General features: G+C 50.9%; 2 protein-coding genes across 4 annotated transcripts in view; both read right to left on the bottom strand.

Annotated features, from left to right (window-relative positions):
• The window catches only part of NFATC2 (nuclear factor of activated T cells 2), an 82,006-nt gene extending 77,911 nt beyond the window's left edge, over positions 1-4,095 (bottom strand). The window contains exon 1 of one of the 2 annotated variants that reach the window (XM_014254191.2): positions 4,007-4,095. Coding sequence is in view for 1 of the 2 variants with exons in the window: in XM_014254190.2 (XP_014109665.1) it covers positions 4,007-4,070 (64 nt within the window). In the remaining variant the exon portion in view is untranslated. The remainder of the gene's footprint in view (positions 1-4,006) is intronic. The other variant, XM_014254190.2, reaches the window with a different exon arrangement.
• Positions 4,096-14,599: 10,504 nt separating this feature from the next.
• ATP9A (ATPase phospholipid transporting 9A) overlaps positions 14,600-17,720 on the bottom strand; it is a 45,965-nt gene continuing 42,844 nt past the window's right edge. For both annotated transcript variants that reach the window (XM_005524867.3, XM_088064486.1), the window contains exon 28: positions 14,600-17,249. In XM_005524867.3, the coding sequence (XP_005524924.1) occupies positions 17,113-17,249 (137 nt within the window). In that variant the 3' untranslated portion in view covers positions 14,600-17,112. The remainder of the gene's footprint in view (positions 17,250-17,720) is intronic.

Here is a 17,720-nt window from a genome sequence, read left to right as displayed (position 1 = left end):
GTTTCTGGAGCCTTCCAAAGACTGAGTGGAGTTTAGTCTAGACCCAAAACAGGCTCTTGAGCCCACAGTGAAAATAAAACATTACAAATTGTTTAAGTTTCAGCTGTTAATAACTACATAACTGACAAATACTGCCCACAGTCTGTCATTAATAATTACTGGTGAAGGAAAGGCAGGGAAGCTCCTAGACTTAGACTGTGGGCTCTTCAGCCCAGTGTATACACTCAGAATCATCATCCAAATCAAAGAAAAAAACCCAAACAACGTGACAAACGCTTCCCAAAGCTTGATTTCCATTAGGGCTGGAGTTAGAGGCTGCAGCACAGTGTCCAGTGACCAGAAATACTGCTTGGTTGTCCTAAACCTCAGTCTTTTCCACATCAGACCCTTCCTTTCTCCGAGGATCCTCCATGCACTTCTCCTGTGTCCAGGATCATGGAGACTGGTCCCAGCTCTGCCTGGGCTCTCAGCAGCCACCCTGAGATCTGGGAGTCAGATTACCCCTGGGGTGTTTTCTATAAAGCTGTTTTCATGAGCCAAAAAGGTGTTTCGAGGGCTGAAGCAAAGCCTGTCCTTGGCAGCATTAACAAAAATTGCAGCCACGTATGCTTGCAGCAGGCTCCACACAGAGCAGAACTGGAAATACACTGTGCTGCCATTTCAGGGAACTGCAGAATGGAAGGAGTCCTATTCCACAGAGTTGGATCCGTGCTGGCCTTTGGCAGGGCTGTACTTTAATAAAACTTTAAAAGAATGTGAATACTGGACTACCTAGGTACTGGGGGAATCCAACAACAAAGCTTAAAAGAGCACTTCTAGTGTAATACAAACTGTGAGTTAGAGAGTACTTAAGGTATTTCTCAGTGTTTAAATGCACTGCCAATATAACTTCTCATTTACTATTTTCAGTTTCTACTTGTACTGCCCCACTGTATTCCCTGCACCAATAAATTCACTGGTGCAAGGGATCAGAGGATGCTCTGAGATGAAGAAATTTTATTTGATCTCACAAATGTCTGTGCTAATTATTATTTGTCCCACATGATACATAATTTACTCTGTATCTCTAATACTGCAAAACTTTCACATTAAACTTTTTAAAAGAAAAAAGAGGTAGAGAAAAGCGGATTAAGAAAGCTGCATGCCTATTTAGCTGCTAAAACTCAAAGAAAATATGAGTCAATGCTGTCTTAAAAATCTAAGTGTTCTAATGGTGGATGTGGCAGGCATTAGAAATTTAACAGGCAACTAAAACTTGCACATGGACTTAATCCAAGCTCTTTAAAATGAGCTCAGACTGTGAGTGACTGGTTGCTTGGTCTGGAGTGTGGGGAGTGTTATTAGAGAAAAAAAAAGGAGGGAGAGAGAAGGGAGAAATATCTGGTAGTTCCTTTCAGAGGCACAGGCACACACACACACACACTACTTTTCAATTTTGGGGTCAGGTTGAGTCAGAGATATTACCCCCCAATTTCAAGCTTAAAGTGGTTTGGCAAGAAAGGACAATGGAAAAATTGCTCATATCTCCACGTTCCCATTAAGTTCTGAAGTCTGCTGGGCAAACCAAAGGAATGCACATATCATAGTTTAAAAAGAAAATAGATTAGGCCAGTAGTGGAAAAGAAGTTCTAGGATATTATTATCCTTGGCTATTTTTTAAAAAAATGAGTGATGAAATTTCACTTAGAATATCTACTGGAATATTATAAAAGAGTGCTCCAGTTCTGTCAGTGTCCCATCTGTGAATGTGATTCCTGCCCCGCACAAAAGACTCTGGAACCATTTGCTGACTGTAGCTGCAAAGGCTGGCAGAGAGAAAGGTCAGGGGACAGAGAATTAACAGCTGGGGAACCCCAGGATGACACAGGGACCCACGGGCACCTGGGGAAGATCTCTGATCTCTGCCTGAGACTTGCTGAAGCACAGCTCTGGGGAGCAAAGCAGCTTTTTGCTGGCAGGGTGTTTGTGCAGAGCCTTCATTCCTCGTCCTGAGCCTGCTCCAATCATAAAAGGGGATAAGGGCTTAAAATTATTAACACATCATCATTTACACACCCTGCATTAGTAAGACTCCAACACTTTGTTGTGGGTGCAGGAATCCTCCCAAAGGCAGAGACCGATCCCAAAAGTGCCATGAATTATTTAACCCCTTGCGGTTTCATTCTGCTTTTTCCTTTCGGAAATGTCGGGAGCAACCTTGTGACACAAAGGCAAGTCTGGGGCAGAGCCTGCTGCAATCAACCCCTGCACCACTGACAGGAGCAAGCATTTGCACAAGGCAAAAATACATCCTGGGGCCAGGAGCGTGTTCTTTCTGGAGCATCTCAAGGCTCTGTCGTGCAACTGATTGCACTGCTCCTCTGGCCACTGTGCTCTCAAATATTCCATCTGGAAATGAAAAGAATAAATGAGTGCTTTTCATTCTGGGGCAGGCAGAGCTGCCCAGCGCTGGGAGGGTTGTGGTGCTGCCCTGTGCTTTGATGCTCTGCTGTCCTGCAGCAGGTGAGATCACTGACGGGGGCACCAAGCCTCCTCTTCCCCTTTGCTGCTCTGCAGCAAAATAACTTCCACGGGCTGTTATGAGAGTGACTAAGAGCAGCTGGAGCGCTCAGGAGAGGGGGAGTTTTGTCTGGAGAAAGCCGAGAAGACACGAGGCAGGGCCATGGCCTGATCCTAAGGCGGTATAAAGCCACTCGAGAGCCTTTCCATTGGCTTGTCCGAGAATCGGAGCTCTCGGACGATCCCCTTTGGCTGTAGGTGTTAACGAGTGTGTTTTGGCAGGTGCCTGGGGAGCTCGGCCCGGCAGGAGGAGACAAGCAGCCGCTCCCGAGGGCCCCTCCAGGGCAGCCGCGCTCGCCGCGTCCCCCCGAGCCCGCTCTGCCCCCGCGGCCCCGGCTCTGACTCAGCTGCGGGCGGGGGAGCCGAGGATGGAGCGGCCCGAGGGAAGAGCCCGACGGAAAAGCCCTTCCCTTCTGCACCTCCCGCACCTCCGGCCCCTTCTCCCCGCAGGGGCAGCGCTGTCACAGCCCAGCCCAGCCGCCCGGCGGGCTCAGCGCTCCGAGCGCCCTGGGGAGCGGGGCAGCCGGGCTCGCTGCGCCTCGGCTGCGGTGCAGGAGCGGGGCTGCGGGCGGCGAGGGCATCGAGCATCCTCCGCCCGGACCCGGAGAGCCCCGGCCGGCATCGCCCCGAGAGGAGCCCCGTGCCCCGCTCCGTGCGAACCGAGCCCCTCCGCCTCCGCAGCCCGGCCGCACCTTGCCCTGCCCTGCCCTGCCCTGCCCTGCCCTGCCCTGCCCTGCTCACAGCCCGGCGGGCGGGGCAGCACGGGGGATGCCCGAGGGAACCGCGGTACCCCCGAAGGCTGTCCCTGTCCCCCGGGCAGCGGGACAGCCGCGCTGCGGAGGGGATGGCGGCTCGGGCCGGGGCTGACAGCGGGGCAGGCTCCTCCTCTCTCCGCGTTTAACTCTTGCCTCGTCCCGCGGCCCCGCACGCCGCCCCCGGCCCCGACCCCCGCCCGCCGCACGGCCCGGCCGCGCCCCCGCCCCGCGGGCACCGGCCCCGACCTCAGCCCCGGCCACCCCCGGGCACCCCCGGGGACCCCCGGGCACAGAGCCCCGGCCCCCCCCGCGCTACCGCAGCCTCCGCCGGGCCCGGGGCAGCCCGCGGCGCCCCGAGCCCCCGAGCCGGGCGGGCGGCGCAAGGGTTAAGCGGCCCGGTTAGTCAGCGAGGCTCCCGGGGTGATGGCTTGGAAGAGGAGAGTCCCTCTGGCTGGAGTTTAAAGGAGGCAGCTCCAGACAGATTTGTATCGCCGCGGCGGATCGCTTCAAACCAAAGCAAAGCTAAATCCAGCCCGGTCCCTTCCCCGAGGGCCCTCTGGCCGTGCCCCCCTCCTGCCCACCCCGCCGGGCAGCGGGCTGGAGCCGCGGGCCGCACCCGGAGCGAGCCCTGGAGCGGAGAGACACAGGGACACACACACACAGCACCCAGACGGGCAGCACTCACACCCTACCTTGATCCATAGACCTCATGATGTGGTGGTAGTGTACCAGCCTGCAGGCAGTTTCTCGCTGCATCAGGAATTTAAAAAAAAAAAAAAAATCTATAGCAGAAAAAAAAAAAAAAAAAAGAAGGAAAAATAAAAATCTCCTTTAAACCATTTTCAAGCAGTGCCGCCCGGACAGAGGGAACCCCTCTTGCTCGCCTCCTCAGTAAGTGTTTGGAGGTGCAAAGAGGGATCCGAACTGGGCTGAGCGTGTTCCTGAAGTGAAGTCAGTTCTCTGCTCTGAGATGAGGGTTACTAGAGAGGGAAAGGCCACTTCCTTCCCTGCTCCGAGTGTTTATAGTCTTTGAATGCTGTAAAATAACGGGATTCCCTCACTGTTTCCTCCTGTTTATCCCAGTGCCATGGAAACCCCTGGATCGCCTCCATCTCCCAAACTGAGGGCTTTCCTGCAACTTCACACTCAGGAATCCATGACGTCTCCCAGCTCCGGGCCAAGGCAGCTCTGCGGCTTTCTCAGTCTGCAGCACAAGCACTTAATTGTTGAGCAGAAAGTTAGAGAGCGAGTAAGAAAGAAATATGGATGATGTTAAAAATCCCAGTGTGTGCTTTTTAAACAAAACTTGCAGGAACTGCAAAGCCTTTCAAAGCAACGGGGCTTCTGTGCAGAAGTTTTCCTTCTTCCCAGCAGAGACAAGCTCAGGCTGCTGCTGCTTTTACCTTTGAATAAATCATTCAGAAAAGCGAAGTCCCCAGCTTATATTTATGTCTTTTAAATTCACCAGCACTCTATTAATACCCATCTTGTTACTGGCACAGGTTTTGGCTTCTAATTACCACTGGCTCAATTCTTCATACAAAGACGAAAAGAAAAATTAAGAATAGGTGAGTGTGTTTAGTGGCGTTTCACAGACCTCTCTCTGTTCCTATTTTTAGATCGATTTAGGAGAGGAGCAACCCCATCCCATGGATTTCCACTGATACACGTGGAGCTTAGCAAGGGTGAAATAACCAAGGAAGCCTCCGAAACCAAGACAACCCGTGTGTGTTTACATGTCCTATGTATAAACAGGAAAATAAAGCAAAAGAAAACAGGAAAATAAAGCCGGGGATGTCATGAACTGCGGCTGTCTCACAATGTATGGTTTTCACTGGTGTGTGAGGAGCATCTGCCTCTCGCCGCGGCGCTGGGCTCGCTACCTCCTTGCGACTGCACTTGCACGGCGCCTTTCCCAGCAGGGATGAAGGGGTCACATATATAAACCATTGTCCGGGGAGGGTGGCAGCTCTGCAGCCCCTCGGGGAGAGCCGCCGGGGTCAGCCGGAGCCCCGGCTGAGTCACGGCAGCCGCACTTGGCCGGGTGAGAGCGGAGGGCTGCCTGGCATCCGCCCCGCATTTCCATTTTTCACTCCCTCGCTCCCCAAATCGACTCGAAGGAGGTATCGCAATCAGACTTTCTGCTCCTCGCGTTTGTTGTCCTGCAGGCTAGCAACTGCAGGCAGCCCGGGGAAACTCAGAGCACCTCACTTTCCTATCCTTTGTCATCTTTGGACACGTCGGGGCGGAAATACCTTCCCCAGCCCCGCGGGCCCGTTATGCAACCGGCTTCCCCCGGGAGCCCCGGCCCGGGGACCCCGCTGGCCACAGCTCCCCCCGAGCCCCGCAGCGAGACCCCCTCGCACCCCGCGGCTCTCGGGGAGCCTTCTCAGCAGGGCTGAGCATCTCTCCCGCCGGGATGTTCCTGCCTGAGTCCTGGCATGGCGGGGAAGGGCCGAAAAGCTGCACCTGACCTCCGGCTCGTACCTGGAGGCTTTGCCCGTTCACAGCCTTCTCTCTCCACCAGCGAGGTCCCGCAAAGCCCCGGCGCTGCTCGGCAGCGGCCCCGCTCCCAGGAGGACCCCGCATCCCCGGCACAGGAGTCACACCTGAGACCCTCATCCCCCGGTACAGGTGTCACACCTGAGCCCCTCATCCCCTGCACAGGAGTCACACCTGAGACCCCACATCCCTCTACACAGGTGTCACACCTCAGTCCCCGCATCCCCGGAACAGGAGTCACACCCGAGACCCCGCATCCCCTACACAGGTGTCACACCTCAGTCCCCGCATCCCCGGAACAGGAGTCACACCTGAGACCCCGCATCCCCCGGCACGGGAGTCACACCCGAGACCCCACATCCCCCGGCACGGGAGTCACACCCGAGACCCCACATCCCCCGGCACGGGAGTCACCGCCGGCTCTGAGCGCATCCACCACCGGCAGCAGCACCACCGGATTCGCCGGATTCCCCTTTGGATACAGTAAAGGGAAACCGAGGTTTCCCAAAGCTGCTGCTTTGCGTAGAGAGCAAAACGACTTTAATTAATTACTAGCCGGGAGAAACAAGTAATTAACGCAAGTCGCATCTCCTCCCCGCTGCTCCGAGCAGTCACCCCCGCAGCCCCGTTAGAGCCGCACCGGGAAGCGCAGAGCGCGGCCGGGACGGGGTTTCGGCCCCGGGGGCAGTGAAGCACAGCCGGGATGGGGCAAACCGGGGGCGAGCAGGGGGGTCCCAGGAGCCGGGGGGGCCGAGGGCACCTGGCCGTGCCAAGGGGATCCCGGAGCGAGCGGAGAATGGGCCACCCCGACGGAAAGCTCGGCCTCCTCCCACGCGGAGCTGCCGCGGGGGCGCAGCGCCGGGCCCGCGGTTCTGGGCACACAGGTTGGCTGCCCTAGGCTGCAGCCTCAAAAAATACAATGTCTTTCTTTTAATAGCTCGGCTTGATCGGCTCCCGCTAGTTCACATGACAGGCTTTTCCTAAAATATCTTCTTCCACTAAGTTTTTTCCAACTTAAAACTGCTGAATCCTGCTACCCAAATTAAACTCAGTGCAACGCGAAAAAAAAAAAAAATAAATAAAATAAATAAATAAAGAAGTGAAAGAGGGCTGGCGGCTGCCTCCGGACTAGCATTCCCCAAACCAGCATATGACACAACTGTAAGATTTCCAAGGCTTTTGGAGAGTTCAGCGAGAGAATCGTGTCCTCCACTGGCTGCAGCTTCCCCGCTGAGTTAAACTTTCCTGACGGAACCTTTCTCCATCTGGCCGCGGCTCCAGCGCGTTGTGAGCGGCCGCGGAGGAGAGGGGGATGTAGTTCAAGTCTTATATAACTGTGCAAGCTGGATGCGGGGGCAGAGACTTTCCCTAGAAACGAGAGATTTTTATATATATATAGTTATTTTTAGCTTCCTTTTTCAAAGGAAGGCCAAATACCTCCGACTTTCCTTTGCTTTTTTATTTTGGTATCACTAAGGGATTTTATTTTTGGAGGTAAGGACCTATTAATAACTAATATTTTTAGCTATTTATTCCCTCTTTAGGAGAATACTTCCTCTTCCTTTTAGGGGCACATTCTGGACTGCATCCCTACCCCCCAAAAACCGACCCAGCTCCCCCTCTGGGATGTGCCCAGCGGATGCCTGGCTTTGGGGACAGGGGAGAGCCGCATCTGCTGGCCCCGATCCCGAGCAGCTCCCTGGCTCGGGGGATGGATTTGGAGGCTGAGCTTGTCCCTGGGCACAGCCCGGCCGCTGCTCACAGCCCAGAGCCCCAGCAAGGAGCTCAGTGCCCGGCAGAGGAGAGCTGTGGGGCTTGGGGGGTCCCGGGGGGATCCCTGATTTCCCCTGGCAGCCGCCCACAGCATCGCCCTGCTGGAGGATGAGCCTCCCTGCCCGGCTCCACGCAGGCATTTGGCAATAAAAACGATTATTTTTTGAAATTATTATTATTATTTCTCATGCTCTTTGGGAGATAAGGCACCAAGGCTTCCTGAGGATGTGCTCTCAGGCCATTGGGGCAGCTGCCTGGATTTTATCATCAGAGACTTCATGGAGACATCTCTGTTTTCCACTTGCAAAAGGTATTTCAGTCTCACAGCAACAATAAGCGATTTTGACAAAAGCTGCTCACCCTTCCAAAGTAAATACTGCTCTCAGAGTGTGCCCTCGCCCACGAGGCTCCTGGAGCAGCCTCCACACGTCCCTGCAGTGCTGCACAGCGGGGCTGGGCAGGATTCCCACGCTCGGGCCGTGTCCTCACTGCACTCCCGGAGCTCAGCGCAGCCCCGAGGTGCCCAGCTCCTGCCATTTGGCACTTCCCTCCCCTTCCCGGGCACTGCTGGAGCATCCTCACAGTGTGGGACCTCTTCAGGCTCATTCCTGACCATGCACTCATCTAAATAACTATTAATGACATATTCACTCACTTGATTGAGTTACAGAGTGTCTGATCCTGCACTGAGCTCCAGGGAATCCACCCACACAGAGCTCTCTGGGTCTGGAACCAGAACTGCTTGAATTTCCTGCAAATAAGAACTTGCTTTTCATCTACAATTGAAAAGTCTGCTTTGGGAAGAGGTCTCCAACCAACAGCCATGAGTGAGAGATGCCAATTCTTCCACTTAGCCCTGGATTTTCAGGCCCAGCTACCTGGAAAATTCCCGTTATTGGTTAATCAGGATTAGAACTGGCTCATGAACCTCCTTCCCTTTGGATAGTGCAGGAGGGAAAGGGGGAGGAAGAAACAACAAGGCCAGGCTGTGCAGGTCCAGAGGCACGAGCTGGATCCACCCTGGAGCTGCTCTGGGCAGTGCCCATCCCTGGGGCACAGAACACCTGGAATTCTGTCCTGCCTGTGCCTGCCAGGGGAGCTGGGCACCACTGAAACCTCAGCTGCACACCACAGCACAAGGAAACATCTGCTCCCTCTGCCACCTCACTCCCAGCTCATGGAAGGGTCTACGGAACAAGAACAGCATCATTAATTAACCAATTTTTTTCACACAAATTGAGAGGGAATTGTAGTTTAGGGTGATATTCTTGAACCTAAAGACAGCCAACCACCCACTGTCAGGGCGCTGGCAAAAAGGTGTATAAATTGATAGCATTGATTTCAGTTACATTGAGACATAAGTTGGTTTAATAATAAAAAACCCACAAAATAATGAAGTTAAACACCTGTGCATTAGGTTCAGGATGGAAACACTGATGCAGTCATTCATTATATCATATGATGGCTAAACTAAATAAAGATAATAAAGAAAGGTTATGACTGTTTAGAAAAGGTGGCTTTAGTCCTTTCATATCAGTGCCAGGGCAAGGGAATCTGATATTATATCCTGAACAGAATTTACAATTCATTACTGGGGCTCTGGCCACACCCGGCAGCTAATCTAGAATTTCACACATTTAATGAACTTCATACTTGAAATATGTGGTCTGTAAAATCTGATTTACACTGTTGTTAAAATAGCTGGCGTTTGAAAAAGAATATATTTTAAACTATGTATTTGTGCACAAAGTTTGTTGTGTTTTTTTTCCTTTCCAAAAAACCCCAAACCCAGTCATTAATTCACCCCAACACATATAAAACCTTCCCCACAGTGTAATTTCTGCTGCAGTATTTCTTTCAGCACCTCAGATTTACTCCACAGGTTTCTTTAGGAGCACGCAGTCCTGCAGGGGGGCAGAGCCCCTCTGTGACCGGAGGCACTTCAGCCCCTAAGTCAAGCTGACAAGCCAGCCCTGATGGAGTGCAGGGGCTGTAATTAGTCCTTACCTGCCACCTCTATAAAGCCCCACATTAGGCCAGGCCTGCCTGGGCCAGGCTCTGCGATCCCAGCTCAGCCAAGCGTGCCAGCTTTTTATTGCATGTTAACACCTGATATTTCCTGCGGGCCCTGCTTTTACCCAGGGCTTTGTGGCATTATGTTCTTGAGGGCTGGAGTGGAACAGGGATGAGCTGGGGCTGTGGAAATCAGAACTGGCTCCTGCTGGGGAGAGCACACAGGCGCTGGAGGGAAGGGCTGGCACCCACGTGTGAAACACAAGAGGTTCCTTTCTTTTGAAGGCAATTTATGGAGAACACGGCGCTTGTAAGAATTAGTTCCACGCTTCAGTAATGAGCGCTGGCAAGGATTCAGCTGGGGCTTGAACAAAAGCCGAGGATTGTGTGAGGGTGGGTGAGTGTGACCTGTTCCTTTACATCAGCCCTGGGTCTTCCAGAGAGACACCAACACCGTGCTCACGTTCCATCTGCTCTGGGAAGCTCCTCTCCTCAGGGGGCAGTGCTGCAAACAGAGATTTCCCCCAGAGAATTTGTCTTCTGCAGTGTCTCCAGGAAAGATCAGGTATTAAAACTTGACAGAGAGAATGCTGATCCTTGTAAGTGTGCCTTTTTCTTCCAAACCCTAATCTCAGATTCACAAGGGTGCAGAGGAGCTCTGCCCCTGCGGGCACCATCCCTTGCCCTTCCCAGAGCTTTTCTGAGCTGTTTTCCCCATGGCAGTGACACCATTGCTGCTGGAGCAGAGAAATGCTTCAGTGAGACCATTACAGGGCATTTAATTTGTTCTTGCTTTTAATAGGAGTCCTGGTCAATGGCAACTTGCATCACTTTTTGTCACAGGGTGGAGGCATCCGTACAAAAGGACCCCGAGGTGAAGCAGAAGCAGCAGAGGACAGAAGTTCCTCACCTCAGCACAGCTCTTTGGAGCAGATGTGGAGCACATGAGTCCATGTGCTGCCTGCCAGCAGCACAGGGCAGGACATCCCTGTGTCCCACTGCCACCCAGATGTGCTCAGGGTGCTCCTGAGCCGAGCACAAGAACCCAGCACAGCCCCTCACCTCCACTCCTGCTCTCTTTATCCTCTGGGTAACTCTGCTTTTACCCTGGTAAACAACTCTCTGGGTATGGGTAAGCTACTCAGAGTGTACATTTAAAATAAAATCTGTTTCACATAAAAGGACAAATGAGAACGACTATTACCCCCATCTTTACTGCGTTAAATTCTTTTGCACAGATTGTTCTTGTTACTACTCCTTTCTGAGAGAATCTGAAGAGCAGACAATATTCTGCCTTACGTGGACAATTCCAGCAAGCCAAGAGCTTTAAAGTGGGAATGCAGTGATTTTAAAACTCTTTTTTGTAACCCTCTCAGGTCTTGGGCCACAAAGGAGGAAGAGCAGCAGAGGGCAGGACATTCTCCTCATAGCCTGCCTGATCCTGCAAGATGCTCATCATCTCCAACTTTAATTACAGCAGCAACATTTTGGAGATGTGCCACATAACCCAGAGAGCCCCACAGCACCCAGAGAGTTTGAAGACCATCAAATACTCATGGCCTAAGGAAGCCCCAGCATCAGCTCTGATGATCACCCTTGGACAGGTGCTGGACACTCCAGCTTTCCATCCATTTCCTGAGCAGCTGCAGAGGTGCCTTCGCTGCTGCTCTGACTCTCACAGCTCCCACCTTTAACACTCACCTTTAACATTTAGCACAGCTCTGATTTGGAACTGCAGTTCCAGAAGAAGACAGAAGAGAATCCAGTGAAATGTTTGGATTGGGGTTTATCAACACTCCCAACCAGGTTTATAAAGCCTGCAGTCACATTTCTCATTTAAAACCAGACATCTGAATACTCTGTGGAAGAAGGAACTCTCCTGTAAGATTGACTCCCATGTTTAAGGTGCTGAGAAAGTCTCATCATCAAGAGTCATCAACACTTCTCTGCTTTCTGTGCTCTGCCTGTGGGGCCAGCCCAGACCACAGGTTCCCTCTGGCCCCATCTCCTACCTGGGAAAGGGGAGCAGGAGCACTTCTCTCCCTCTGGTGAAGATGCAGGAGAACATTTGATGCCACAGCAATGTGGGGGAGAAGAGGCAGTGGCAGTGTGGTGACTGGAGCCATCAGAAGGTGAAGACAGAGCAGATCAGTGAGGTTTTCCTCTCTCTGAATGGTTCACGGTGCAGGGAGGCCTCTGCAGCTCCATCAGGGTCAGAGCAACACCCAATTCCAGCCAGCACCTATTCTTTCTTCTCAGAAAAAAGGAAAATCAGAGACACACCAGCGTATAATACAACCCCAATTTGAAAAACAAGGCCACTGGCATTCTCTGGTAAAGCCCAGGCTGAAAACTTACCCAGGATGTGTGATCTTCCAAAAATCTGCCAGCCCCTGCAGTGTTCAAACTTCTTGCATGACCACAGCCACATGAAGAATGAAATGAAACCCCATGGAAATCTTTGACATTTCTACTATTATGCAATGTTTGGGTGAAAAAATAAAATTGCTGAAATTCTCCTTCCCTTCCAGAGTGAGTTTAGAAAAACTATTTCTAGCTTTTTTTAATTACACATTTCACCATTAAAAAGAAACCATCCATAAATTAAAGGAACCACTAACCAGGGCTTATGTAACCCATTTAGAGTGGGAAATTGGTAACACTTGGGAGCAAAGTCTGTTCCTGTGATTTCTGGAGTCTACACCATTCATTTGATGTGTGCAAACATCACAAAAATGGTTTATTTGATATTTGCATTAATTACTTTATACCAAAAAAAAGTTAAGTCATTAAAAAGGGCATCTGTGTAGTATAGAATCTAAAAGAAACACTTCCATAGATGGTCAGTGATCCGAGGGATAGTTTATCACTGCTTTCAATAAACAGTCTCCCAAGTTAGAGATTTACTTTATCCAATTGCACTCTTGATTTTCTTTAAAAAAAAAAAGAGTGTTTATGGCTCTAATACATTTTTGGTAGAAAATCGCTTCACTGTGTTTGCACTCAACATTATTGACGTGTCCCCTGTGGAGAATATTCAGTGTTAAATCCTTCCTCTGCCCCTGGTTGCTGGCCCTGGGACTGCTCTTGTGCCGAGCCACTGGCTGAATCAAATGGCCAAGGGATGAGAACATTCCCAAAATAGCTGTTCCTAATGCTGTTGCATCACTGCTCTTCCCAGGGCAGGATATAGCTGTGTTCCAATGAAAATTCCCTCCTGACTCCCAGCAGTGGCTGCCAGCAGCAGTGACCACCCCTGTCACAACCAAACCCGGCCCTAGGAAGAGTTTAACCAAGCAGCTCTGCTCATTTCTCGGATGTGCATTTCCCACACACAGGTTAAAGGCCCACAGCACAACTTCTCCAGATCCTGACAATTCCCTCACACAATTCCTGGCTGGCCATGCCAGGACTGACCAGCTGCATCATACAGGGGGGAAGTAAAGAAGTTGCATAAAATTTATTTTTTCCACCTTGTTTTACAACATTCCCTTTTAAATTCTTACACATCTGCGACATTTAACTCCACAGAACAATAAATAATTGGCATTCATATTTCTCTTGACTCAGGAGTATTTACAGGTTGTTTAGCTGGATGACAGGTACAAAACATCGGCATCACAGTAAATACCATTTTGACACCAGAATTCATTTCCCCATTAAAAATTAAATTAACTTAACACTGATTTTTAAAACAATTTTAACAATTAAAAATGTTCTCAAAGGCATATAAGTACACAGGTTGTCGTAGGCAGTAGTAATGGACCATATTGGCAAAGCTGTGAACCACAGGATTTCATGCAAATCATAGAGTTTAACACTCATGAAATAACTAATAATAAATAAATGTATTTATTATGAGGAGGAATAAATATATATTTATTTATTATGAGGAGCCCATCCAGCTCCCGCTGGCCCCAGACACCGTGGGATGAGCCCAATGCCACAGGAACAGCTTGGGCCACTGAGCTGCACATGGGGTCACATCCCTGGGGCAGGGCTGTGCCTGTGCAAACCAGGGGGTTTTAAACAGCAGCCTTCTCACACCTGAACCCCTCAGAGCAGCTTGAGGGATTCCCCTGGACTGGGGGTCCCCCATAACCCAGCTCCCCTCGGCAGCTCCAGAGCCCGAGGCTGGCCGGGTTTGGCTGGGATTGGGGAGCACAGGAAAACCCCTCTGGAGCAGCTCCCAGCACAGCCCTCGCCCCCAGGGACACCAGGGACACCAGGGACACCAGGACACCAGGGACACCAGGGACACCAGGGACACCAGGACACCAGGGACACCAGGGACACCAGGACACCAGGGACACCAGGGACACCAGGGACACCAGGGACCGTGCTGCCCTCCCCTCAGCCAGCTCTGATCACACCCTGCACAGGCTGGAGCTGCTGAATGCAGTGCTGGGCTCCCACTGCACCACAGGCTGAGCTAAAGGAATGTGTGCACACATCAACAGGACAAGCTCTGTGGGGAGAGAAATCCAGAGAGAAGGGGATAGAGAGGGCTGTGACACACCTGCAATTACTGCAGGGGGGCAGGAAGAGAACACTGTGTGCCACAAAACCTCACCCTGCAGCAGCTCAGCACAGGCAGCAGGAGCAGGGTGGGATTCAGGAGCATCACCTGGAGCCAGGGGCAGCAGGAGCAGGGTGGGACTCACTCAGGAGCATCACCTGGAGCCAGGGGCAGCAAGAGCAGGGTGGGACTCACTCAGGAGCATCACCTGGAGCCAGGGGCAGCAAGAGCAGGGTGGGACTCACTCAGGAGCATCACCTGGAGCCAGGGGCAGCAAGAGCAGGGTGGGATTCACTCAGGAGCATCACCTGGAGCAGCCCCAAAGCACACAAGTCACACATGAACTGCTACAGCACATAACTCACACTGATAAAGGAATAGGAAGAACACTAAGGCCACAAACAAGATACTACATGGAAGAAGAAAACAATACTTCACTCCCCAAAAGTACAAATTATGAGCATACTAGAGGAAAAGATGAGATTTCCAGCAGAGAATCCATTTATTTTAATGTACAGTAAATAGGAACACATGTATTGAATTTTGCTTTTAAAAACATTTTTAAATAACTTAAGAGAAATGGGTTGCAAACATAAAGTGCTAAACTTGAAAAATAGAAGAGTTCCTCTTTCCTGCTGTTTGCTAGATGGCAGTTTTAGTCTCTGACTGCTTTGAAAAATGTAGTGCATATCCAGGCAGAAATGACTTCCTGGATTTACTACCTTGTGCAAAAACACGAGCTGCAAAGAACATAATCCACACCCCAAAACACAGCTATAGATCACTATCAACTCTACTAAATATGCTACTAAACTTATGATTCAACAAATACAGATGAAATCACAGTTCACTCCCTTTCTTGGTGTAAGCTAATAGTTTGCAAATATGGTCCACTCAGTGTAAACTGTATTGACTTGAGGAAACAGTGAATTCTACCATTTATATGTCTCAAATATTTACACACAGTAGCTTGGCACTGTTGTTGTTGCAGGACATTGAACCACCAACACACAGGAGAGAGGGACAGGGCCCCAGAGCCCAGAGGGACTGGGCTGCTCAGTCACCTCCTGGGGCCAAAAGGAATTCTTGGTTCTTGTATTTAAACTAATGAAAGCAAATTAGATGGGATATTGGGCAGGAATTCCAACCTGGGAGAGTGGGGAGGGCTGGCACAGGGTGCCCAGAGCAGCTGGGGCTGCCCCTGGATCCCTGGCAGAGCTCAAGGCCAGGATGGACAGGGCTTGGAGCAGCCTGGGACAGTGGAAAATGTCCCTGCCATGGCAGGGGTAGCACTGGGTGGGTTTAAGGTCCCTTCCAACCCAAACCATTCCATGATTCTGTGAAATGCTGTCTGGGGACTCCAGAACAGTGGCATGGCCAACATCATCTAGTCCTGACGAAGACAATGTTAAGGGATCTTTCTGGCAAAACAGCATTAATTGACAGGAGGCTGTGAGCCCAACTCCCAGAAGGGAGCTCAGGCTCTGGGCTCTGCCCTGGGACAGGAGCTCAGGCTCTGGGACAGGAGCTCAGGCTCTGGGACAGGAGCTCAGGCTCTGGGACAGGAGCTCAGGCTCTGGGCTCTTTCCCTCCTGTGCAGCCAGGGAACAACGGTGCCAAGCAGTGCCAGCTCCACCCGTGGTTTCTCTGATGTGGGAAGAAGACAGCAAATAACTAATTTAGCACAGACTGAAGAGCCTCAGACAAGGATGGCTGCCACTAAAGGCCCATCCGTGTCTGATGCATCAACCCAGCTCCAAAAGGTCCCTGAACATCTCTGTCCTTCTGCTGAGAAGCCCAAGCACTTGTTGCTCTCCTCATGATATTATAATGTGGACCAAAGTTTAGAATAATGACAGAACTCATTGAGTTTAATTTTTGAAAACTAAAAGCACATAAATTTGCTCTGCACACAAGCCTAATGCCTTGTATGAGCCCACTCCTGTGATTCAGGTTTGGTTTTTAGAACCAAGCAAGTGCAAGGCTCCAGAAACTGCCTCCCTGCAGGGAGTGTATCATTAAAACATCCACCTAGGAGTGCCTCTGCTTATTTGCAGCTCATCCTCAAAGTTTCACACTAACAGGAAACAGATTTCATGGAGCTGTGAGGAGTAGCAGCTCTGTGACCTCTCCTTTCAGTCTCCAAGGATTCAAGACACGTCTGCCACATTGTCTGCAGAACAGTACGAGTCTCTTCTCACGTTGTCGACACATTTCAAGGATGATCAACTGCAAAGTTCTGTTCCAAAGAGGATTTGCCTTAGTTTAGATAATTTTCTCCTACACAAATAAATACAGAGTAAAACTACTATGTCACTGGCTCCTTTTAACAGGAAGCACAAAAGCTAAACAAAACTGAATTTTCTCGTTTTGAGCTCCCACTTCTGTGTCTTTATCAATGGCTGGATACCTCCAAAATCACTGGGGTGACCACGTTTCCGCGGAAGGAAAATCTCAGACACGCTCAGATTCTCCAGTGAGTGTAGATCCGACAGGCTGGAGCCCCATTATGGAAACAACATGCCATAAATCAGGAATCAGCTGTCAGCAGTGTAGTGCATCACCTACATTAAGGGATTTCCAAGATGTAAAAAGAATGTAACTACTTGAAATCAAAAAGATGAATAACATAACAAAAACGTAACACAATGCAAAGGACAGCGCAGACACTTAAAAAATTCACTTTCAATTGTCAAATGTAAATCCCAAGGTCAGGCAGCAGCTTCCACAGACCTTGAAACATGCAAGAGAAACCCATTGCCATCGCAGTTCCATGCATTTGACCCCAGGTAAGTAGAACAAAAGTGCCAAGAACTGGATGAGCTCAGAGCCTCCACCCTGCAAACCCTTCTGGTGCTGGGTTGCCGTTCAGGGCAGTCTGAAGTGTCTCACTACAGCAGCAGGTAACAGAGATTACCACGGGCTCCTGATGGGGATGGACAGCTGGGGGTGTCTCTGGGCAATGTCTGTCTCCGTGGGCCAGGAGCAGCCCTAGGACGTGAGCTTCGAGTAGCTGGGGGGAGAAAACCTCCGTCTCAGGTACTTGAGGACGTAGAGGGGCAGGCAGCTGACCAGGGTGATGACAGTGACCTTCCACAGGAACGACAAGGTGGCAATGAAGTAAACATCTGTGTGGAGAAACGAGCACAGAGTCAGAAACGCGGGGGGGACCTTCTGGGAAGGGCTGCAGAAAAGCAGCTCCATCTACCACCGCTTCCTCCTGCCCGTGGCACGGGGTTGGAACGGGATCATCTTCAAGTTCCCTGCCAACCCAGGCCATTCTGTGATTTTACAATTCTTCAAACTGCCCCACCTCCAAGTTCAAAGCTCGTATGATACCTGGCTCCTCACTCCTCCCCAGCAGAGGCAGAGATGTGCTGAGCAGTGGGGTGTAAGGAACACGGCTGTCACAGGTAACTGCCCTCCCAAACCCCACCTGAAACAGGGAGATCCTCCCACTCTGGGAGCTGCCTCTGCTGCTTGGCCCAGCCCAGCTAACACAGCTCTTGACTCAAAACCCCTCAGAGTCTTTACAAAAAGAGTTAAAACATTGTTCAAAATGGAACTGGTATAACCAATGCAAGAGACAGATCCAGCCA

Source organism: Pseudopodoces humilis, chromosome 19 (assembly GCF_049639895.1).
Source record: "Pseudopodoces humilis isolate 2021_Gansu_Grassland_sample_001 chromosome 19, ASM4963989v1, whole genome shotgun sequence".
NCBI lineage: Eukaryota > Metazoa > Chordata > Aves > Passeriformes > Paridae > Pseudopodoces > Pseudopodoces humilis.
This window is presented reverse-complemented; position numbering and strand designations above follow the sequence as displayed.